The 24786-nt window shown below is 50.7% G+C and overlaps 1 protein-coding gene across 1 annotated transcript in view; it reads right to left on the bottom strand.

Annotated features, from left to right (window-relative positions):
- LOC140395235 (procathepsin L-like) overlaps window positions 1-11535 on the bottom strand; it is an 89048-nt gene extending 77513 nt beyond the window's left edge. Inside the window, exons 1-3 of the mRNA XM_072482787.1 lie at window positions 11394-11535; window positions 3626-3748; window positions 349-585 (exon numbers count right to left, since the gene is read on the bottom strand). Coding sequence (XP_072338888.1) covers window positions 349-585; window positions 3626-3748; window positions 11394-11525 — 492 coding nt within the window. The 5' untranslated portion in view covers window positions 11526-11535. The remainder of the gene's footprint in view (window positions 1-348; window positions 586-3625; window positions 3749-11393) is intronic.
- Between the last annotated feature and the right edge of the window lie 13251 nt (window positions 11536-24786).

The following is a 24786-nucleotide window of genomic DNA, read 5'->3' as shown; positions in this document are numbered from 1 at the left end:
TCAATTTTAAATCTATTTTAACAGCTTAATAAACCTTTTATACTTTGGAGTACAACATTTAACAGCCTTTTTACGTAAAAAAATGAACTTAACTTCGACAATTCCCACCATGATTCCATGCCTGACCATAACCAATGCACATAAACAGCTGCTGTGAGTAAGCAGCAGCGGCATTTTCAGGCAAAAAGGACCGAAACTCAAAGCCAATTAGAACCTCACACTTGTGGTGGGATTTTCCCGCCCTGACACCGGTGGGCATCGTCATGAGCGGGACGAGAAATTTGGAGAGCAGCTGACTATTAAAATCTCACCCCAATAATGACGAGATTGGCTGCTCCTGATTTTTACCTGGTTCTTCACTGGAGTTACAACGCCACGTTTACGCCAATCGACATTTACAGGTGTCACATCATCGTCACTTTCTTCATCAAGTTCATCATCAGCTCCATCACTTTCTTTATCAAGTTCATCATCTCCATCACTTTCTTCATCTTCATCAAATTCGTCTCCTTCAAATTCTTCAGTCGAGTTATCAGCTTCGATTGGGAGGAATCCGTTCATGCGTTCATTGAACTCTTTATCAGTCTAGAAAGGAAAACACATCAGGCATTCATTAATGAATTGATGGATTTTTAATGGAGAAGGTTCAGGAGGAGAGTAGATAACCGCACAGGGCCACATTCTCACCCATTCACTGAGTTTAGCAAAAAGAGCGATTAAAGTATCAAGCAGCACTGACATTCCATTCTCATGGCTAATGTTTGACTAAAGTAAAGAACTGCAGGAAAATGGTCCATCCATTTCGCCACACTCCAGGATAAAGGTGGGTGGAGATCCTGAAGGTGATAAAGAATCTCTCTGGTCTAGGGTACAACAAACAAAATAGCAGCACTGATGCCTGATTTTTTGTGAAATAATTTGATAAGCTTCTGGTCTTACGAACGTCCAGAGCACTTTCACAGTGAGGAGAGTGAGTAAAGTCCTCCATTATGGTTGAGTTGATTGGGGTTTAACTGAAACATCCCGATCAGGAGGCTCGGAGATTCCATCACCAGCCTGGTCTTAATTCCCTGCTCGCAGCTCAGGCTGCAGTTGGTCTAGAATTGGCCTTAGAGCCCTGGGATTTAGAGGAGAAAGTCGGGCAGCATTTCCATTTCTGATCACAATGGAAAGTAGTTGTTACACAAAGATCAGGTTTCATTTTGATGATGCCCATGGTCGAATATCCTGCCCACATAAATTGTGGAGGTTCACACATCCAATCTGAGAAAACAGAGGATGTCCATGGGCCGATCTCCAATCAGTTTAGTCTCTTTTGGGGGTGGGAATGGTGCCATTTTGAACCGGGATCAAACATTTCATGTCTTTATTACTTCACATTCACAGTCCAATCAATTTTCCAATGATTTGAATGCCAAGATATCAGAATGGAGTTAAAATTGCCGCAAGGCGCCGAGGACCCGGGTTCGATCCCGTGTGGAGTTTGCACATTCTCCCCGTCTCTGCGCGAGTCTCACCCCACAACCCAAAAAGATGCGCAGGGTAGGTGAATTGGCCACGCTAATTTTCCCTTAATTGGAAAACAAATTGGGTACTCTAAATTTATAAAAGAAAAGAAATTGCCATTGGTCCCAGTGTTGGATTTTAGTCCATCATTGCGGGGAGATTAGGGCCATGGAGAGTTAATGCAGCTGGTCTTTTGAACACTGTCAACATTGTGTCATCATTTTTAAATTGTCACTTGGTTTGGTGCCAGTGAACCCATCCCATGCTTTTTATTCAGAAAGTACAACAGACACACAAGCCCATGGTGCTGGCTGACTGACAAGAGCAAATATTAAGCACTTAGATATCAAAAGGAGAGAAGAATCCATTTTGACAGAAACATTGGGAATGGAGGGTAAATTCTTTGTCATAATGAAGTGCTGTGATACCACTAATCAAGTTGGCTATTTTGGAAGGGAGAACAAAAACACAGGGTATTATTGAATAGCAGAAAGCAATAATACTAAGGGATTCGAGGTACTTGTCCAAGGAACACAGTAGGCGGGATTCCCTCACCCCGGGGCCGGGCGTGATACCCAGGGCCACCCCGACGCCAATCTGCCGATTCTCCGGAGAGCGGAGAATTGGTGCCATTGGCACTGGCGCTGTTGGCGTGGCGGCAGGTGGGGGCCGCTCTACAGGGATTCTCCGCCCGGGATGGGCCGAGCAGCCACTCAAAAAAAGCCAAGTCCCGCCGGCACCGTTCACACCTGCTCTTACCCGGCCGGACCTCGCCGTGTATCCGTCCGGGGGCTGCCTGGTGGGGGAGGAGGGGGTTCCCAACCTGGGGGGCCTCCGCTTGGCCTGGCCAGCGATCGGGGCCCACTAATTGGCGGGCCGGCCTCCCGGGCTGTGGGCCTCTTTTGTTCCACGCCGGCCCCTGTAGCACTATGCCATGTTGCATCGGGGCTGGCGCGGAGAAGGGAGCCACTGCGTATTTGTGCATTGGCGCCGGTCCCACTGCGCACGCGCAGACCCGCGGTGTCCGTTTGACACCGGGGATCGGCAGCAGGAGCGGCGTGGTTCGTTCCGGTGCCATGCTGGCCCCCTGTAGGTCAGAATCGCTGCTCCTGAGGCCATGTTGACGCCGTCGAGAAAAGCCTCAGGATCAGAGAATCCCACCCAGAAAGTTAGCACAGGTGCAGCAGGTAATCTGGAGGGCTAATGGAATGTTGGCCCTTATTCCAAGGGGCTGGAGTATAAGAGTCGGGAAGTCTTGCTGCAACTGTACAAGCTGCTGGTGAGACCACATCTGGATTACTGTGAGCAGTTCTGGTCTGCTTATTTAAGGAAAGATATTGGCTGGAATTCTCCAGCCGTTGGGATTCTTGCTTCCCGCTGGCAGCGCACCCCCGCCAGTGGATTTCCCGGCAGTGTGGGGTGGCTTCAACGGGAAATCCCATTGATAAGTGGAGGGAAGAGAGAAACCCACCAGCAGCGAATGGAGGACCACCGGAAAACATGCTGCTGGGGGACCGGAGAATCCAGCCCCGTTATTTCATTGGACTCAGTTCAGAACAGGTTCACTCGGATAATTTCCGGTGTGGAAGGATTGTCTTATGAGCAAAGTTTAAACAGGTTGGGACTCTACTCATTGGAATTTAGAAGAATGACAAGCGATCTCATTAAAACATATAGGATTCTTAAAGGGCTTTTGACAGGGTAAATGCTGAGAGGATGTTTCCCCTCATGAGAGAGTCGATTGCCAGAGGATCTCAGAATAAAGGGATACCAATTTAAGACTGAAATGAGGAGGAATTTCTTCTCTGAGGTGTTTGTGAGTCTATCGAACATCTTGCCACAGAGAGCTTTGGGGGCAGAGTCCTTGTGTATGTTTAAGACCGTGATAGATGGACTCTTGATCAGTAAGGGAATCAAGAGATATGGGGAAAGGGCAGGAACGTAGACGTGAGGAATGTCAGATCAACCATGATCCTATTGAATGGTGGAGCAGGATCGAGGGGCCGAATGGCCTACTCCTGTTCCTATTTCTTATGGTCTTATATCACACCTCATTTAGTAATAGTACCACAATAACTTTTAGCTAATAGATCCCCCAGACTAGACAGCTTGTACCCACCAGGTCTCCAAGCGGGTTCATTCCCACAGTAAACGTGTGTTTCCCCATTGAGTACTCCAGATTGTGCTGTTCGATGTATCTCACATTGTCCTCCCATATCTTTCTCCTGTAGGTCTCTTCTTCCTGAATAAAGACACTAAGGCAGTCAGGCTGTCGCATTTTCCAGTCGTAAAATTATTTAAAATCCTGATGCCAAAACTGAAATAACATTTTGCAGTCAGATTTCTATCCTCTCATTCATATTATAGAAGATACACTCATTTGTCTTACCAGAGATACAGAAAGGTAAAGCAAATTGAACCCGCGATTGAGAGATCAATACTTTAGGCAGTCTTTTTTCTGGGGTGCGCAGTCCTGATGACAGAGCTGGAAGTCAGCTGCATTTTTGTTTATGTGTGAGGAGCCGGCTCCTGCAGTCACACGAGATCCTTGTGTACTGCTGACATTGTCAGAAAGGTAGAAGCAATTTTTTAAAATTTTAATATAATGAGTATTCATGGCAGGATTACCAGCAGGAACTTGCCAAGGGACTTGCTCCTGTCATGTCTCTGAGACTGAATCTCTCTCTACATCTCAACATGACTGAGTCACCCCATCCGGCACGTTTCCCACTCTGGAATCCCAGTCTGAAAGTGCAGTAGGAATAATCGGTTAAATTAGGTCAACATCTTTATCCCAGGATATCATGTTTGTGATGAGCAACAGAAAATTGGAAATCGAAAGGAAATATGGATCATTCATAGGCTGGTTTAGCTCAGTGGGCTAGACAGCAGGTTTGTAATGCAGAACAAGGCCAGCAGCGCAGGTTCAATTCCCGTACCAGCTGAGAATTCTGAATTCTCCCTCTGTGTACCTGAACAGGCATCGGAATGTGGCGACTAAGGGCTTTTCCCAGTAACTTTCATGCAGTGTTAATGTAAGCCTACTTGTGACAATAAAGATTATTTACATTTACATTACATTTACATTTCCCAGGTTAGATTTTGTCTGCTCTGAGCAGTACGGTGGTTCAATGGTCAGCACTGCTGCCTCATGGCACCGAGGACCCAGGTTCGATCCCAGCCCGGGTCACTATCCATGTGGAGTTTGCACATTCTCCCCATGTCTGCCTGGGTCTCACCCCCACAACCAAAAGATGTCGAGAGTAGGTGGATTGGCCACTCTGTTGAGGTCCACCAACAAAACAGAAGAAAGGAAACAAACTGAGGGACAAAGCAAAAAAGGGCCGTTCCTGTTAGGGGCACTGCCCGAACATAACAAAGATCAACAGAAACTTAAAAACATCAAATAAGAGGCAGATAAAGGAGTCAGTAAAGCACCCCAACCCCTGCGGTGCCCACCGGGCACGGAGGGCCTTGATGGTGCCCGTGGACACCGCATGCTCCCTTTCCAGGGACATCCTGCCGCGAATGTAAGCGCGGAAGAGGGACAGACAGTCTGGCTCGACAACCCCCTCGATCACCCGTTGCCTGGACCTAGAAATGGCGCGCTTAGGTGGATTAGCCACGCTAAATTCCCCTTTAATTAAAAAAAAAATTGGGCACTTTAAATTTAAAAAGCTAATTTGTCTCCTCTATACCATTAATTTTGGCAGTGTTCTGATTGGTGAGTGTGATGACAATGTCGATATGTTTATAAAGAATGGTCCTGAAGTGACTCAAGGGGCGTCATTCTCCGACCCCCCAGCGGGTCGGAGAATGGCCGTTGGCCGCCGTGAATTCCGCCCCCGCCACCCACCGAAGTCTCCGAAGGGAGAAAAGTCGGCGGGGCGTCAATGGCGCTGCAGACCTCGGAGAATGGCACGGGTGGGCGCAAGGCAGTCGATTTTGGGCCTGCTGATATTCCCCCGTCCGGTTGGGCCGAAGTCCCATCGACGTGATGACCGGTCACGTCGGCGTAAATCAAACCTCCTTTTAATCGGCGTCAACCTGTGCTCAAGGTTTACGCCGACCAGCGTGGAGGTGGGTGACGGCCTGGGGGGTTGGCCGCTGGGCAGGCGATGGCGTGGCCGCAGTCTGAATGTGCGGGGGAGAGGTGTGTCTAGGGTTTTGTGTGTGTGTGTGCGGCGGGGGGGGGGGGGCTGGTTAGAGTGGGCTGGGCTCCGGGGGAGTGCCGGGAGGGGGGGTGAGTGCCTGGGAGGGGGGATGGGGGGGTCCGTGCCGGGGAGGGGGGATGGGGGGTCCGTGCCGGGGAGGGGGATGGGGGGTCCTTGCCGGGGAGAGGGGATGGGTGGTCCGTGCCGGGGAGGGGGGATGGGGGGGTCCATGCCAGGGAGGAGGATGGGGGGGTCCGTGCCGGGGAGGAGGATGGGGGGTCCGTGCCGGGGATGGGGGGGTCCGTGCCGGGGAGGGCCGGGGAGGAGGATGGGGGGGGTCCGTGCCGGGGAGGAGGATGGGGGGTCCGTGCCGGGGATGGGGGGGGTCCGTGCCGGGGAGGGCCGGGGAGGAGGATGAGGGGGTCTGTGCCGGGGAGGGCCGGGGAGAGGGGATGGGGGGGTCCTTGCCGGAGAGGAGGATGGGGGGGGTCCGTGCCGGGGAGGGCCTGGGGTTGGGGATGGGGAGGGTCCGTGCCGGGGAGGAGGATGGGGGGGTCCGTGCCGGGGAGGGGGGGTGCGAGGGCAAGTGAGTTGGTCCACCTGGCCAGGTGCCAGCCTCCAACAGTTGGACCGATGCGGTCCATGCCACCTGGCTGGGGGGACGAGGGGTTATGGGCAATGATGACATGTCGTCGTTCCCCCCGCCCCAAACCAGGCCGTCATGTTTTCTGATCAGCCAGCGATGTTGGCCTGGATGAGGAGGAGGAGCGTGCCAGAGAGGCGGCGCAGGCTGCCGCAGAGGGGCAGGCGGCAGCCGTCCAGGCTGGAGGGACACCTGATCGACAGGACGAGGAGGGGAAGGAGGACGTCGCGGCCCCATGGCAACAGAGGCACCCGAGGGCGCCCCGTGTGTACCGGCCCCGGCAATCATACCAGGACCTCACGGACTGGGAATGCAGGAGGAGACTCCGGATGAGGTGGGAAACGGTGGCACACATCTGCCACCTGCTGGCACACCTGTCACCGCGTGGCACTGGCGGGGGACACCCTCTCCCCGTGTCCGTCAAGGTTACGGTGGCCCTGAACTTTTATGCAACGGGGTCATTCCAGGCACCGAGTGGGGATCTGCCCGGCATATCGCAGACATCGGTGCACCGGTGCATCCGGGCAGTGACAGACGCCCAAGATGACATGGCGCACCACTACATCCGCTTCCCTGTGGACCGGGCCAGCCAAGATGCCCGGGCCGTGGGCTTCTCTGCCGTGGCCGGGTTCCCCATGGTCCAGGGCGCGATTGATGGGATGCACGTCGCCGTGCGGCCACCTGCAGATAACAGGGCCAAGTTCACCAATAGGAAGGGGACCTATTCGATGAACATACAGGTGATCTGCGACCACCGCATGATGATCCTGCATGTCTGCGCCCGTTACCCGGGCAGTGGACATGACTCATACGTGTTGTCACGGTCATCCATCACCGGCATGTACGAGGGACGCCATCCCCGGCTGAGGGTCTGGTTGCTGGGCGACAGGGGCTACCCATTGCGATCGTGGCTGATGACGCCTGTACGGAGGCCACGCAATGAGGCGGAGAACCGCTACAATGATGCCCATGTAGCGCCAAGGAGAGTGCTTTGGCGTGCTGAAGGTGCGTTTCAGGTGCCTGGACCTCTCTGGGGCCGCCCTCCAGTATCGGTCAGATAGGGTCGGCCGCATCATTGTGGTGTGCTGCGTCCTGCACAACATAGCCCAGCAGAGGGGCGATGTGCCGCAGGCAGAGGAGGGCGGAGTGGAGGAGCAGCAGGAAGAGGCGCAGTCCTCCCCAGATGAGGGGGATGGGGGCAATGGTCAGGGCAGACAGGCTAGAACGGAGTTCATGCACGTGCCCTAGCCCCTAAAACTCATCTGTGCCCTGCACCCGTGCCAACTTACTCAGTGTCTAGTTGTTTGGCCTTACGGACCCTATGACTACGTCTACGTGGTTCCCCAGATGGTACAGCAGAACTGGAGGTGGACTCCTGTGATTCCTGCCCTCTGACACTGGATCCCTTTGGCGGCCGTTTCCTGGGGCGTCCTGGCCTAGATGGGCCAGGCTGCGGCCCGGGCAACTGGGATGGCGAGCTGCCAGCCTGTCCTGCCTGTTGTCCACCCGATGCACCTGGGACGGAAGGGGGGGAGTCCGAGGTGTCGCGGTGTTCCAGGACCTCCCCCACAGGGGGAGCCGGGACGGACCACAGCACCTCCTCCTCCCTCGGGGTGCCCGATGGCCCCCAGGCCTCTACATGGGTGTGGGATGCGAACGGACTGGCCATCCAACGCCCCCCCCGACATCTGGCGCTGCCAGTCCTGGAGGCCCGTGCTGGTATCGACAGGGGTCTGCAGGTTTGCAGCCATGGAGCTCAGGGGATTGGCAAACCCTGTCTGTGACTGTGTGACGCCGGCTCGCACATGGCCAATGGCGCCGACGCCCTCAGCGATAGCCTGCTGAGACTGGGCCATGACCTGCAGAGACTGGGCTATGGACTGCTGAGACTGGGCCATGGCCTGCTGAGACTGGGCCATGGCATGCTGAGACTGGGCCATGGCCTGCTGAGACTGGGCCATGGCGTTGAGCGCCTCTGCCATCTGGCGCTGGCACTGGCTCATGGCCTCCTGTGAGAGGGCAGCCATGTCCTGGGCCACAGACGCCGCCTGCACGGAAAGCCCCAGGCCTCGCAAACCGTTCCCCATGTCTGACACCGCCGCACCCATTGCCTTCACCGCGGACGCCACCCGTGCGGTGTCGGCCTGGGTGGCACGTATGACCGGCACCACTCCCAGCTCCTGGACGCGGGTGGACTCCTCCACCTGCGACTGCAGCCGCCGCAAGCCGGCCGTCACCCTCTTCGCTTGTCTCCGGTTCGGTGGTTGCATCGGATCTATGGGTGGGTGTGGTAACTCCAGGAACCCGGGTTCCATCTGGGCGGCAGATGTTTGCTTGGGCTGGGCTGCCCTCCGACCACCCGGCCCCTCTGCTGCTCCTACCTCCGCCTGCTGTACCGGGACGGCTGTGTTGTGCGCACCAGTGAGTGTACCAGACGCCTCATCACTAAAGTGCCCAACCGAGGTGAGTGTTTCTGCGATGGTGGAGGGTGTTGGTGACAGCAGTGGCGTTGTGTCGTGCTCTTCGTCCCACTCTGAGTCCATGGCACTTTGGGGTGGGGGTTCGTCTCCACTCATCCACTCTGTGTCACTGTCCGGTATTTCATTTTCCTGCGTAGTGCTGTCCCGGGTAGGGATGTCCTGGGTAGTGGTGTCCTGGGTAGTGGTGTCCTGTGTAGTGGTGTCCTGGGGAGTGGTGTCCTGGCTCGGCTGTGACGGGGGCCTGTGGCTGCCCCTCTCGTCGCTGGGTGGCACACGCCTGCTGTTGCTCCAGGTCTCTCCGTCTCCAGTGGTCTCCAAGGGACATCCTGCGGGCGTCGCATGCCGGAGGGTCCGGGTCTCTCCGTCTCCCGTGGTGTGCGAGGGGCATCCTGCGGGCTTCGCATGCCGGAGGGTCCGGGTCTCTCCGTCTCCCGTGGTGTGCGAGGGGCATCCTGCGGGTGTTGCATGCCGGAGGGTCCGGGTCTCTCCGTCTCCCGTGGCCTCCGAGGGACATCATGCGGGCGGTCTGCATCTGCGGGGATGGGTGCCTTGGCGTTTGCTCCTGCGATACACAATGAAGCATGCATGGTTAGACACGCAGGCAGTGATCAGGTGATATGGGGGAGGGGGATATAGGGGAGGGGGGATATGGGGACGAGCTGTCAGTGGCTCACTTGCTAGTACGCCCCCGACCTCTGCATCAGCAACCTCCCGGTCCTCAGGTCCGCCAGCCAGTTCCAGGGCCCTTTCCTCGTGTTCGGTCAGTGGCCTCTCATCAGCGGGGCCTCCCCCAGTCCTCACATGCTCCCTATTGTTGTGTGCGTGTTTCTCCTGTGGGGGGGTGGGGGGGGTGGTGGTGGCAGGGGTAAAAGGCAACAGTGTTAGACAGGTATATGAATGCACGCCATCGGTTGCACTTGTATTGCAGAGGTTAAGGTTAGGGCTGGATTCACTTGGGGAAATGGGGGAAGGTGGATATGGGGGAGGGGGGATATGGGGGAGGGGGAATATGGGGGAGGGGGGATATGGGGGATATGGGGGATGGGGGATATGGGGGAGGGGGGATATGGGGGATATGGATATCGGGCAGGGGGAGGCTCACCCTGGCTGCTCTGACGAGGCCGTTCACCTCCTTGTGGCACTGGGTGCCTGTCCGTGGTGTCAGGGCCACAGCGGTGACGGCCTCTGCCACCTCCCTCCACAGACGCCGGCTGTGGCGTGGGGCAACTCTGCGGCCGTGTTCGGTATACAGGGCCTCCCTCCTCTGCTCCACTGCGTCCAGGAGCGCCTCCACATCCCGTGACTGGAACCTTGGGGCTGAGCGGCGGGCGGCCATCCGGTCGGGTGTTCCGGTCGGGTGGGGGGGAGCAGCGCGTCCTTATGAGCCGTCACGCCGTGCGGCGTGTATGACGCCACACGGCGTGAACCACGTGAGCAAGCGCGGATCCCGTCACGTCGCTGCTAGCCCATTCCCAGCCGGAGACTTTGCGACGTTTTTGGCGGCGTGATGCAGGTGGGATTTGCGCCGTTTTTGCCGCCGGTCGGCGGACTTTACGCCGATAACGGAGAATTTCGCCCAAGGTGTATTTATGGTTTCTATGGTAACTTCAACAGAAGCCCAGTGGAATCCAGTAAACTAATTTACACCAAAGACTGTATTTAATTCCCTTCCTGCCCTGAGGTGGGTTTGTGATGAGGGGGAGGAGCATTTAAATAGGCAGGAGGCTGTAAGGTGGGAACAGCCCCCGGCCCCCCCCTCCATTCCTCTTATCCAATGAAGTTCAAGGAGTGAAGGCTCATGGGCAGCTGCTCTACCACTGGCAACTGAGATTCTAATGTAGACAATTAATGCCCAATTAGAGGCCTCCTGCCACCCCTGTTGAAATCGAACTGGGCAGAGCATATATCATGCGCCAAGGTTGAAAAGCAAACCCCGTTGGATTTCCTTCCGGCTTCCAAGTTGAGGTCATTCAGTACCTGATTGAGGGACCCAGTGTTGGGAAGTGTGGGGGTCCAGTGAGAGCCTCAGCCTTGCCCTTGTTGTCGGGTCATCAGCAACTGCAACCCCCAGCCTGCCACCACTCACTGGTGGACTAGGCCTCAGGTGGGTATTTTACTGGAAGCAACAAGATTACTACCAGACAAGCAATGCATAGCTGACAGCCTTAAGTTGAATAGCAGCTCTTGGGAGTTGGGATTTTTACCCTTGGGGTTCTTTATCCTGTGCGAACCCTGTCACTGCCCAATAAAGTCCTGATTGACACCTAATTCAGTGGGCCTTCCCAATAGTAGGGGATGCAGAGCTCTCACCAGCTTTCCAGCCAGTGGGCGAGACCCGTGTCAGCTACATTAAATTCTGCCCTAATCTCTGCTGTTTTATTGTGAATTCCTTTGGTCCTTTTATTGCAGTTTGAGATTTAGAGAACTCCCTTCAAACTTTAGGATCAATATATTTTCAATTACACTTCACATATCCATTCGCCCCAACAGAGAATTCACCTCTCCCATCTTAACCCTCAATAGTTTACCAAGTGTGTGGAATCTCTTCCACCTTCACAGTGAGCTGAATGTTTGGAAGAAGCTCCACACTAGAACAAATTCCCCTTTTACCTCGGTGTACTGCTTCTCATTTTGTGATTTCCAGCTCTTCCAGTCTTCATCCAGTTTTGAATCGAATGTGTGGCCTGAAGCTACAACCAGAATCGACAGCAGCACACAGCCCAGAAACAGAGAGAGCTTCATGATGGACAATCTAATGGAGCAAAACCAATGGCATCAGACATGGAGCGGACAATATTCACAGATTACTGGGAAAATGACTTTTTGGTAAAAATATTCTGCAAATGTTCAAATATTATCTTTCTCGATCAATTGCTGTCACCTTTTTGCATTTTAGGTTCATTGAACAGATTAAAATACTTCATGGTCAGTGGACTGGAATCTTTCTGCCATTAAGTCTACTTAATTAATGTTGTTCAATTAGTTTAAACTAATTCTTGAAAAGAGAAGGTTCTAAAGAAAGTCTGTGAAATTAATTTAAATTATACTGGTCTGAAAAATGATCCTCATTCAGTGATAGCATTCAAGCCTCAGAGTCACTAACCTAATGGCTCAATACGAAATCTTACAACACCAGGTTAAAGTCCAACAGGTTTGTTTCGATGTCACTAGCTTTCGGAGCGCTGCTCCTTCCTCAGGTGAATGAAGAGGTATGTTCCAGAAACAAATATATAGACAAATTCAAAGATGCCAAACAATGCTTGGAATGCGAGCATTAGCAGGTGATTAAATCTTTACAGATCCAGAAATGGGGTAACCCCAGGTTAAAGAGGTGTGAATTGTACCAAGCCAGGACAGTTGGTAGGATTTCGCAGGCCAGATGGTGGGGGATGAATGTAATGCGACATGAATCCCAGGTCCCAGTTGAGGCCGCACTCATGTGTGCGGAACTTGGCTATAAGTTTCTGCTCGGCGATTCTGCTTTGTCGCGGGTCTTCAGGACCGCGCACTAGCTCCGAAAGCTAGTGACATCGAAACAAGCCTGTTGGACTTTAACCTGGTGTTGTAAGACTTCGTACTGTGCTCACCCCAGTCCAACGCCGGCATCTCCACCTAATGGCTCAAGTAATACAGTGGTTATGTTGCGGGGTTAGTACCATCCAGAAAATGTGTGTTCAACTTCCACTAAATGTTTGCAAATAAAAGAAGCTGCTTTCAGTAAAATGGTGGGCTCCGGATGTGATTGATGAGGGAATTAACCAATTAAATTAAGTCTGGTCAATAAGACTGGTGTCGCTATATGCAGCCATTAAAGTGCCAAAAAAACTGGTGGATTGATATAAAAATCCAACTGGGTTCACTTGTTACTGAAATGCTCTTTATTCCCTAAATGACCATCCTTACCTTGCCTTGCCTACATGTGACTCCAGTTCCATATAAGACCTGAAGACAATCAGACATAGGAGCAGAATTAGGCCACTCTGCCCATCAAGTCTGCTCCGCCATTCAATCATGGCTGATATTTTTCTCATCCCCATTTCCCTGCCTTCTCCCCATAACGCCTGATCTCCTTATTAATCAAGAACCTATCTATCTCTGTTTTAAAAACACTCAGTGATTTGGCTTCCACAGTCTTCTGTGGCAAAGAGTTCCACAGATTCACCACCCTTTGGCTGAAGAAATTCCTCCTCATCTCTGTTTTAATGGATTGTCCCTTTAGTCTGAGATTGTGTCCTCTGGTTCTAGTTTTTCCTACAAGTGGAAACATCCCCTCCACATCCACTCTATCCAGGCCTTGCAGTATCCTGTAAGTTTCAGTAACATCCCCCCTCATCCTTCTAATCTCCAACGAATACAGACCCAGAGTCCTCAACCGTTCCTCATATGACAAGCTCTTCTTTCCAGGGATCATTCTTGTGAATCTCCTCTGGACCCTTTCCAAGGCCAGCACATCCTTCCTTAGATACGGGGCCCAAAACCGCTCATAATATTCCAAATTGGGTTGACCAGAGCCTTATACAGCCTCAGACATACATCTCTGGTCTTGTATTCTAGCCCTCTTGGCATGAATGCTAACATTGTATTTGCCTTCCTAACTGTCGACTGAACCTGTACGTTAACCTTACGAGAATCGTGAACAAGGACTCCCAAGTTCCTTTGTGCTTCTGATTCTCGAAGCATTTCCCCATTTAGAAAATAGTCTATGCCTCCATTCCTCCTTCCAAAGCGCATAACCTCACAGATTTCCACATTGTCTTCCATCTGCCACTTCTTTGCCCACTCTCCGAGCCTGTCCAAGTCCTTCTGCAGCCCCCTTGCTTCTTCAATACTACCTGTCCCTCTACAGATCTTTGTGTCACCTGCAAACCTAGCAACAGGGCCTTCAGTTCCTTCTTCCAGATCATTAATGTATATTGTGAATAGTTGCGGTCCCAGCACCGACCCCTGAGGCACACCACTAGTCACTGGCTGCCATCCTGAAAAAGACCAATTTATCCCCACTCTGTCCGCCAGTCAGCCAATACTCTATCCATGCCCGGATCTTACCCTTAACACCATGGGCTCTTAACTTATTTAACAGTCTCCTATGCGGCACCTTGTCAAAGGCCTTCTGGAAATCTAAATAAATCATGTCTACTGGTTCTTCTTTGTCTAGCGTCTTTATCACCTCTTTAAAGAAATCTAACAGATTTGTCACCACATCCACATCCATGTGGTTTATTCTTAATTGCTCTTTGAATTTATCCAGTGAGCTACTCTGCTGAATCAGAGAAACTGGGGCTGAACAATAAATCGAGGCCTTGTCAGAAATACCCATCATTCTGAGAATGCATTTTAAAAGCCCAACAGATCAGAGCAAAGAATTGTGTACTCTGAAAATGGTGCTACCATTCAAATAGCTACTGGTAATTACTGGGAACAGAGTCCTCCTCTCCCTTCCCATCATGCCAGTCACATGATCAGATTCAAGCCCAAAAATGTCACTGGGGAAGTTGCAAAAAAGATTGATTAGAATTATGCCAAACCTGAGAGGCTACTCATATCACGAAATATTGAATAAGCTGGGCTATTTTCTCTGGAGAAGAGAAAATCAATATCCTCCAGATTCTGAAAGGGTTTGCTAGCATAGAGAAAAATATAAATGTAAGATATTCACTAACAAATATCGAATGGAGAATTCAGAGGAGACTTCTCTATGTACAGAGTGGTTAGAATGAGGCACTCACCATTAGAACAGGAAGAAGGAAATTTAAGGGTAAGGTCGACAAGCAGATGAGGGAACAAGGAACAGATGGCTGATGGGGTGAGATAACAAGGGATGGGAGGAGGTCCATATGTGGTATAGAGATGAGTACGGACCTGTTGAGCTGAATGACCTGTTTCTGTGCTGTGAATACATTGTAATACTTTGCAAGTTTGACATTCCTAAATCCTTCGCGATTTAGTTTTCCTTTAATCCTATTTTTTACAAACTTATCGTTCTGTTTGATGGCCGTTGACCTCTCACCTTGGTTTCTGAATGAAAAATCAACCCCCCCTTATGTCTTAGCTTAGCCAATTTCTAGTGCACAGCATTGAGCAGAAGCTGGACTGGAGCAGCCGTATCAACACTCTGGCTGTACATGCAGGGCAGAGGCTGGGTATTCCGAGACAAGTGTCTCACCTCCTGACCATTCAGTCTCTCCTAAATCTCCAAGCTCCAAGTCAGGAGTGTGATGGAATCATCACCACTCGCCTGGAAGGTGCAGCCACAACAACACACCATCCAGGACAGAGCATTTCACTTGATTGGTGCTCCTGCTACGAGACTCAGTTTCTCCTGCACTGTCTACCACACTACAGCTGCAGTACGTACTATCTACAGGATGTGCTGCAGCAAATTAACAAGGCTATTTCTTCCTTTACAACTCTAACACCAAGAACAAGTGCCTTGGGTACAACTCCAGTTCCACATTCCTCTCCAAGTCACACACCATTCGGACTTGGACATATATTGCTGCTCACTTGTCAGTATCATGGGAATTCCTACCAAAGAGCATTGTTTTAAGTGCCTCTGATGCCAAACAGATTACTGGGAAAATAACGTTTTGGTAAAAATGTTCTGCAAATGTACAAATATTATTCTGCTCAATCAATTGCTATCACCTTTTTGCATTTTAGGTTCATTGAACAGATAAAATGCGTCATGGTCAGTAGATTGGAATCTTTCTGTCAATAAATCTATTTGATTGATGCTGCTTTCAGTAAAGTAGTGGGCTCCGAATGTGATGAGGAAATGAGCCAATTAATCTAATACCACTGCTCCACCGTGCCACCTTAAAGGCCGCTCTGTGTTTACAAAAAACCTACCACCCCATGGACACGGGGGACCCCCACTCACCGGGGTGAACTGCCCCCACATGCATCGCGCTCCCTCCACCACACATAATGGGAACCCTCCCATAGACTCACCAGAGGGACCACCTATGGCACTGCCAACCAGCAGTGTCACGTTGGCAGGGCCGGGGAAGTGGCAGATGAACTGCCAATGGGCCAGGTGACATGCCAGTGTGCCAGGTGAAGTGCCAGGGTGCTGGGTGAAATGCTAGGGCACTGGCCAGGCATGTCCTTCTCTCCCAGGGAATAAACTTATCTTGTTGCCCCCACCGCCCAAAGGATCGCCTCGACTGATTTAAATTTTTTTAACCTGTTTTGAACCTTGCCGTGAGGGGCATCATATTGTAGTGATCCCTATTATGAAATGTAAAATTATTAACATTTGTTGAAATGAGGTTCCCACTCTGAACCTCATTACCACATGGGCAAGGGTGTGTAAAATTGGGAAAGTAGCTCTCGCTGGTGGAATCTTGTTTCCCGACTCTCGTGAGATTTGGGCTTGTGTCGAATTCCACACTGATCATAGAATCAGAGAATTTACAGTGCAGAAGGAGGCCATTTGGCCCATCGAGTCTGCACCGGCCCTTGGAAAGAGCACCCTACTTAAGTGCAGGCTTCCACGCTATCCCCGTAACCCAGTAACCCGACATACGCTTTTGGATACAAAGGGACAATTTAGCGTGGCCAATCCACTTAACCTGCACATCTTTGGACTGTGGGACGAAACCGGAGCACCCGGAGGAAACCCACGCAGACACGGGGAGAAAGCGCAAACAGACAGTGACCCGAGGCTGGAATTGAACCTGGGACCCTGGAGCTGTGAGGCAGTGGTGCTAACTACTGATGGCTAATGTAGGCTCAAAATCTTCCCCAATATACAGAATATAAATAATTACACACAAATATTCAACACATTGTAGTGTTTTAATCAGTTTCTCCTGGACCTGCCCATCTTATTCTTGCTAAGCTGTAAATACACTACACAACACAGCCCCTCCTCTTTCCCTTTGCCCTCATTATCCATGATCAATGTGCAGTGCTATAGAAATAGGGTGGGGGAATGTGCCAAGAGAGAGTGCTCCTTCGGAGGGTCGGTGCTGACTCAATGGTGCGAATGGCTCCTTCTGCACTGTTGGGATTCTATTGTTTCTATGGATAAGAATGAGATGATACATTTTGGCAGGAAGTATAAGGAGACAGATGATCCTCAGAAAATAGGTATTTAAAGGGAGTACAGGAACAAACATGCCTTGGGGAACAAATATAGAAACCACTAAATGTCAGGGTGCAGGTTGATAAGGTCTTGAAAAAGCAAACAGAGCACTGGGTTCATTTCAAGAAGGAATGGACTGAAAAGTACAGTCGTTATGTTAAATTTCAATAAAACTTTATTGGAGCACACTTGGTGAATTGTGAACGGTTCTGGTCTCCATTTCATAAAAAGGATAGATTGTCACTGGCGAAAGTGCAAAAAAGATTTATTAGAATGATACGAAAACAGAGAGGTACTCCTATCAAGAAATATCAAATAAGCTGGGACTATTTTCTGTAGAGAAGAGAAGACTGATGGGTAACCTGATTGATGTCCTCCAGCTTACGAAAGGGTTTGATAGCGAAGAGATAAATATAAATATTCACTAACAAATCAAATGAAGAATTCAGCAGAGAAATCTCTCGCCAGAGAGTGATTAGAATGAGGGACTCCTCGTTTGAACAGGATGCAGGAAGTTTAAGGGTATGCTTAATAAGCAGATGAGGGACTGCGGAACAGAATGAAAAGCTGATGGGTTAAGGTAACGAGGGGTGGTAGGAGCCTCATGTGGAAATAAACATCATCACAGACCTGTTGGGCTGAATGACCTTCGGTGATGTAAACACATTATAATACTTTCAAGTTTGACATTGCCAAAAACCCTTTGATTTAGTGTGTGATTTACCGTCTCTTCGCACGGTGACAGGACGAGGCCGTTGAATCTCACGAGATGCGCGATGCTCGAGACGTCTCACACATTTCAACCGAACCGCACAAGACCAATCTGGACCTCACCCGCTCTGAGTGAGATCATAGAATCCCGACAGTACAGAAGGAGGCCAGTCGTCCCATCAAGTCTGCACTGACCCTCCAAATTAGCACCCTACCTAGGCCCACCCCCTACCCTATCCACGTAACCCCATCCAACCTGCATGGCCAATCCACTAACCTGCACATCTTTAGACTCTGGGTGGAAATGAGAGCACCCAGAGGAAACCCACGCAGACACGGAGAGAACATGCAAACACCACACAGTCATCCAAGGCTGGCACAAAAGAAATCCAAGGCAGGAACCAAACCCGGGTCCCTGGCGTTGTGAGGCAGCAGTGCCAACCACTGTGCCGCCGTGCCATCTGAGCCAGATCAGCATATTTAAATGAGCCATTAGGATCAGGTGTAACGGCAACTGGCGGGTTTCCCAGGCCATTGGAGACAGCTGGGTGGTCAGGATCAGGCAGAGTGGCAGCCTGCTCTCCTTTTTTAAAATAAATTTAGAGTACCCAATTCATTTTTTCCAATTAAGGGGCAATTTAGCATGGCCAATTTACCTACCCTGGACATCTTTGGGTTGTGGGGGCGACACGCAAGCAAACATGGGGAGAATGTGCAAACTCCAGACGGACAGTGACCCAGAGCCGGGATCAAACCTGGGACCTCGGCACCGTGAGGCAGCAATGCTAACCACTGCGCCACCTTGCTGCCTCAGCCTGGCTCTCCTTATGGCACCTTGGCACTGTCAGTCTAGCACTGTCAAGTATCTCAAGTGGCACTGACAAGCTGGCAGGGGCACTTCCAGGATGCCTGGGTGGCAGAGCCAGGGAGCCTGTGTGCCAGAGTGGCACAGCCAAGGCTCGGGGTCTGAGGGGATCTCTGCCCATTAATGAGGAGAGGAGGGGGGTTATGACATGTGAGGTGAAGGGCTGGTATGAAGGGGCCTCAGAAAGGTTGAATGGTGAAGGGTGGGGGTCCAAAGATGAGGTGGCCCGAAAGGAAGGTGGGGTAGGCCTGAAAAGGGAGGGCCCATCAGCAACTCCATAGGAGGGTGTCCTCACTTGGGTGGCGAGGTGGGGGAGGGGGTTAGGGTATTGCCCATATTTGTGTAATGTGACATTGCCCACTGGTGGAGGACCCTCAAGCTTACTTAGAGATGGGCAACCATTTCGAAATGATGGCTGATCTCTGAGGTGCCAGTCTACCCAGAGCTCAGCCCCCCAGTTCTGAACAAACTTCCAAGTGTGGGCTAGGCCAGGGAGAAACTCTCTAAGGCCCCAGAAAATGACACGGGGATGAATGCTGGTGTAGATCTCACCCAAAAGGCCGGCGGGAAACACAGCGCCAAAATGACACCAAATTCTTTTGGTTTAATCGTGTCCTTAGTTTCCCTTTCCTCCAATTTTTACAAACTTGCCACTCTGTTTGATGGGCACTGAACTTTCACCTTGGTAAACTATCTTTCTGCCCGAACTCTGCCAATTTCTAGTGCACAGCATTGAGCAGAAGCTGGACTGGAGCAGCCGTATCAACACTCTGGCTGTCCATGCAGGGCAGAGGCTGGGTATTCCGAGACAAGTGTCTCACCTCCTGACCATTCAGTCTCTCCTAAATCTCCAAGCTCCAAGTCAGGAGTGTGATGGAATCATCACCACTCGCCTGGAAGGTGCAGCCACAACAACACACCATCCAGGACGGAGCATTTCACTTGATTGGTGCTCCTGCTACGAGACTCAGTTTCTCCTGCACCGTCTACCACACTACAGCTGCAGTACGTACTATCTACAGGATGTACTGCAGCAAATTAACAAGGCTATTTCTTCCTTTACAACCTCTAACACCAAGAACAAGAGCAGCAATGCCTTGGGTACAACTCCAACTCCACATTCCTCTCCAAGCCACACACCATCCGGACTTGGACATATATTGCTGCTCTCTCGTCATTGTCATGGGAATTCCTACTGAATGGGATTGTGGGAGCACCTTCACTACAAGGACTGCAATAGTTGAAATAGAAGATTCCCCACCAGCTTCTCAAGGCAGCTTGGGATGGGCGATAAATACCGGTCTTACCAACATCAGTCACATCCTGAGAACAAATATTTTTTAAAAGCACGGAGGAGAAGGAGTTAACTAACCTGGTGATTAACCTGAAAAATGTTGAACTACTTTCCCAGAATACTGAAACCGGTGAATTTATCCCCCGCTCCATCTGGACGAACACACAGAATGGGAACTGAACCCATCCCACTCCACCCAATTAATCAATGAACACTGGAAGGAATGAGACAGAAGCTTTGTATTAACAAACTCACCTTGGAGAGATCCCACGAGCAGCTCGACTGAACGGCGGGTGTCCTCCCACATTATATACACACACAGCCTCCCAGAACCCATCCTTCAGATCTTTGGACACATCATTGATTGGGAAATGGAGGACAATAACGAACAAATGATGTAGGATTGTCTCATGACTCTCAGAATGTTGCTTAAGAATCAAATTCCTCTTTTCAAAGGGTAAACGGTAATAATACTTTGAAATGTAATATTTACATGACTTTAACATTTAGAGCCCATTAAGGGTGGCCCAGACTTTTTTAAGAGCCGCTGGTGCCAAATAACCTGTCCATTGACCTTGCTGTGTTCCAGACACATTAAGCAGTGTAATCAGCATGAGTGAACTGACCCTGTGTTCCAGCTCTGACTAGCTCACTACACCACAGGTATACACAGTGTCCAACTTTACAGGATCACAGGCCTGAAATTTAATTGTTACATCGGATTGTTCTTTCTTTGTTATTTTTTTGTGATGAATCATACGTTATCCGTAGAAACAGTGTCAGCACTGGGAAAGGAAGGCACGTAGACAGTTTTCACCCAAGTACCAGCGTCAAACAGGTTGAATCATGGGCCAGGTGATGCGGTATCATCCTTGACCCTTTTTCAAACTCACCAAGACACCGTCATTGGGAAGATAGGAACAGGGTTAGTCTATTTGGTCCCTCGAGCCTCCCTTCCCAAAATCTTTGACATCATTTGCACTCAACCGCATTCATTTGCACCTAGTTACCATCAATTGCGCTCAGAAGCAATCATTAAGCAATCATTTAACGTTGCAAGAACATAACTGACATCAATGGCCTCAAACCAGAATGCCTAAACACTTGTGATTAGGAATATCACTTTTAAGCATAGGGACACCAAAAAGGACCGTAAAGTTAATTTTTCATATTTCTGAATTTCTTTAGTTTTAAGTATCATGAAACTGGGCTAACTTTAGAATAAGCAGATTCTGTTTTTTTTTATAATTTAGAATATCCAATTATTTTTTCTCCAATTAATGGGCAAATTAGTGTGGTCAATCCACCGAACCTGGCCATCTTTTGGGTTGTGGGGATGAAACCCAAGCAGACATGAAGAGAATGTCCAAACTCCACATGGAAAGTGACCCAGGGCCGGGATTTGAACCCGGGTCCTCAGCGCCGCAGTCCCAGTGCTAACCACTGCACCACATGCCGCCCTCGCAGATTCTGTTTTAACGTATGTCTCAATGGGCTAGTATGTTTTGCTTCATTGCCTTTATTTGTGCATCATGACCCTTCTCCCCCACACCCACAGACAGCAGCATTTTTCTCTCCCACCTTCCCCCCCCCCCCCCCCCCCCCCCCCCATTCTCTGCTCCCCCTCACTCCCCCCTACATCCTCCCTCCCCCTTCCTTCCGCTTTTGGCAGGATCTGGAGTTTGGCAGGGTCCGGAATTTATCAGGGCCTGGGCCTGGCATTCGGCACAGCCTGAAGTTCAGCGGGGCCTGGAGTTCACTGGGGACTGGCCGCTTGCGTTCAGCAGAGTTTGGTGGTGCCAGAGACCCAGAGACTGGAGTCGGTGGGTGGAGAGTTAAAAAAATGGAGGGAGAGAGAGAACAGAGAGTGTTTGGAGACTGAAAGGGAAGAGAGGAGAGAGTTTGGAGATTGGCTGGAGAGAGGGGGCAGGGAGTTTGGACACTGGAGAGAGAGGGGTTAGGTTAGTTTAGTGACTGGAATGGAGGCAGAGAGTGAGTTAGAGACTGCAGAGAAGGGGAAGAGAATTTGGAGATTTGAGCGAGAAAGGGGATTAGAGATTAGAGACTGGAGAGGGAATCACAAGTTATCCTTTCCCACGATGAGCTCCCCATTCTGTGAATTCCCAGGCTTGCCCTCAGCATATACTGAAAAGGCTCATAGGGGCAGCACATGGCGCAGTGGTTAGCACTGGGACTGTGGCGCTGAGGACCCGGGTTTGAATCCCGGCCCTGGGTCACTGTCAGTGTGGAGTTTGCGCATTCTCCCCATGTCTGCTTGGGTTTCACCCCCACAACTCAAAGATGTGCTGGTTAAGTGAATTGGCCATGCTAAATTGCTCCTTAATTGGAAAAGAAAAATAATTGGCTACTCTAAATTTATTTAAAAAAAAGAAAAGGCTCACAGATATACTGTACAAGGGCCAAAGGTTTCGGAGCTTATCAGGCAGCCAACTCCAACATGTATTGTTGGAGTGGTGTTCTCACAGGTGTTCTCCCCCGCCCATCCCACATCCCCCAGGAGGTCTGCACAGATGGCCAATCAGTTAATCCATGGGCCTCATGATTTTTCCCTGCGGACGGCTTGAAGGCTAAAGAGGGCATCCAAGGTCTATCTGTCACGCTGTGGGGAGAGGCTCATGTGGGAGATAATAATAATAATCACTTATTGTCACAATTAGGCTTCAATGAAGTTACTGTGAATAGCCCCTAGTCGCCACATTCCGGCGCCTGTTCGTGGGGGCCGGTACGGGAAGTAAGGGAGTGGAGCTCAGTGTGAAGCTGAGTACAACCGTCACTGACCATCAGAAGGATGTTCCAGGGATTGAATGGGCAATGGGTCAGGACATGGCCCGGAAGCCTCCATGGTCACTCATTCTCTTTTTTTCCCATCCGGTTATTGCACAGATACCATCATGGAGCCTGCAGAGCTGGCGGTTATCCTACTCGTTGTGAGGCAGAAGAGATAACACCAGTGTCAACATATGGAGGCAGGAGAAGATCCTTAGGAGGAAGGGGTGGCAGGGGGCTGCTCAGCTGCCAGACCCTGCACCACAGGCAATGGTTATTAGGAGATGACATCCTTGGGCCAATGTCTATTGATAGTGGATAACATAACTGGAGATCAGTGAGAATCAGTGCAGGAGGAAATTCCAAATGTCCAGGGACACTGCCACTCACCTTTGGCAGGAGTTGGTGCCACATGGCCTCAGAGGCTACCCACTGCCTTTCACCCTGAAGGTCACATGCTATCCGAAAGCAGGCCGCTGTTTGGTATTCTTGAGGGTAGAGGGTGTTGCATCGCTGTTCCACACCATCCAGCATCCTGGTGACTGCTCCCTTGGAAAATCTGAGGACAGCCTTCCGAGCAGCCATCCCCCGGACTGGACTTGAAGCACATACTGGGGATTTGTACTGGTGCCCGTGCTCATTAAAGGGCTTGAGTGATACGAGGGTGGGGGAATAAGATTTAGCTCACCACAGGTGCAGCGTGAAAATTGTGCAAATTTATTTTCCCCTCAATGCCTGAAAATATGGTGCGATATTTCACCAACGACAATGGCGAGCGACTTTTTGCTTTCCTCGTCCAAAACAACACTTAGTCAACATTAGGGAAAATTCTGCCCTTGAGTTTGGTGGATGGAAATTATAGACCTAGAGAATAAAATTAATTAAGAACTGAAGGGATTCTGGTGGGTGTTTTCAAGGATGTACTGTGCAGTTGAAAGATTTTTTTGACTAAATGACAAGACTGATTAAATTCAGATATTATTAAAGTAATTAACTTCCTTGTATTTCTCAGGGAAGGTTGCTGAGCATATCGGATAGCTTTGAGCACCTTGGATTGCTTTGAGCGACTTTTGCCATTTGATCGCATTTGATGCCAAATATGGCAAAACATTGATGATCTGTGATCAGACTTATTCCAAGTTAGAACATATACTGTCAAATGACCACAGAAAGTTCTTGAGCACAAAAATGACAAAGGTTTTGGGTCGGTGGGATCACGTCTGATCTGCAGGTCGATGAGTCGCTCAGTCTGGATGCTTCCAATCCCAGGTTGCTTAGGGAACTGGAAGTTAAGACAATGAATTTGCCAAAAATCTTCCAATCTGGTTCAGATAATGGGAAGATGGCAAAGGATTGAAGTGGCAAATCTGACACTCTTATTCAAAAAAGGGCATACGAACATTTCCAATAACTACAGGCCAGTTAGTTTAAAATCACAGGTGGGTAAGGTTTTGGAACCCATTATCAGGGAAAAAACACCAGGCATTTGGTGGAGTTTGAGTTAATTAAGGAGAACCAGCAGGAATTGTTCAAAGGCAGATTGCCTCTGACTAATCCAATTGAATTTTTGGATGACATAACAAAGAAGGTTGATGAAGGGAGACAATAGAATTGCCTTTATTAGATTTTAGAGAAGGACAAGTACCAAAAGTCTGGCTCACAAAATTGAGGCTCATGAAATGAGGTCATTTTCAGGGTTGATTAAAAAATTAATTGGCTTAAGGACAGAAAATGGGTGAGCCACGATAAGTGGGTGGGATTCTCTGACCCCGGGGCCGGGTCGGAGAGTCGCCAGGCCGGGTGTGATTCACGCGACGGCGCCCTGACACCGGTCCGCCGATTCTCCGGTCACCGGAGAATCAGCGCCATTGGCGCTGGTGCGGTCAGCCCTGCGCCGGTCGAGCCCCCCCACCCCCCCGGCGATTCTCTCCACAGGATGGGCCGAGAGGCCGCAAAGATAACCCGAGTCCCGCCGGTGCAGTGCACAGATGGTCTTACCCGGCGGGACCTCAGCGTCCATCCTGCGGGGCCGGCCTGGTGGGGGGGAGGGGGAGGCCTCCACCGTGGCCTGGCCCACGTTCGGGGCCTACCGGTCGGTGGGCCGGCCTCTCCTGGTGGAGCCTCTTTTACTCCGCTCCAGCCCCTTTAGCCCTACGCCATGTTGCGTCGGGGCTGGCGCGGAGAAGGAAGCTAGCACGCACGCGTGAGTTTGCGCCGGTCACAGCGCGCATCCGCAGACCCACGGCACCCGTGTGAC

The sequence above is a fragment of the Scyliorhinus torazame genome, chromosome 18 (assembly GCF_047496885.1).
Source record: "Scyliorhinus torazame isolate Kashiwa2021f chromosome 18, sScyTor2.1, whole genome shotgun sequence".
In the NCBI taxonomy this organism is placed as follows: domain Eukaryota; kingdom Metazoa; phylum Chordata; class Chondrichthyes; order Carcharhiniformes; family Scyliorhinidae; genus Scyliorhinus; species Scyliorhinus torazame.
This window is presented reverse-complemented; position numbering and strand designations above follow the sequence as displayed.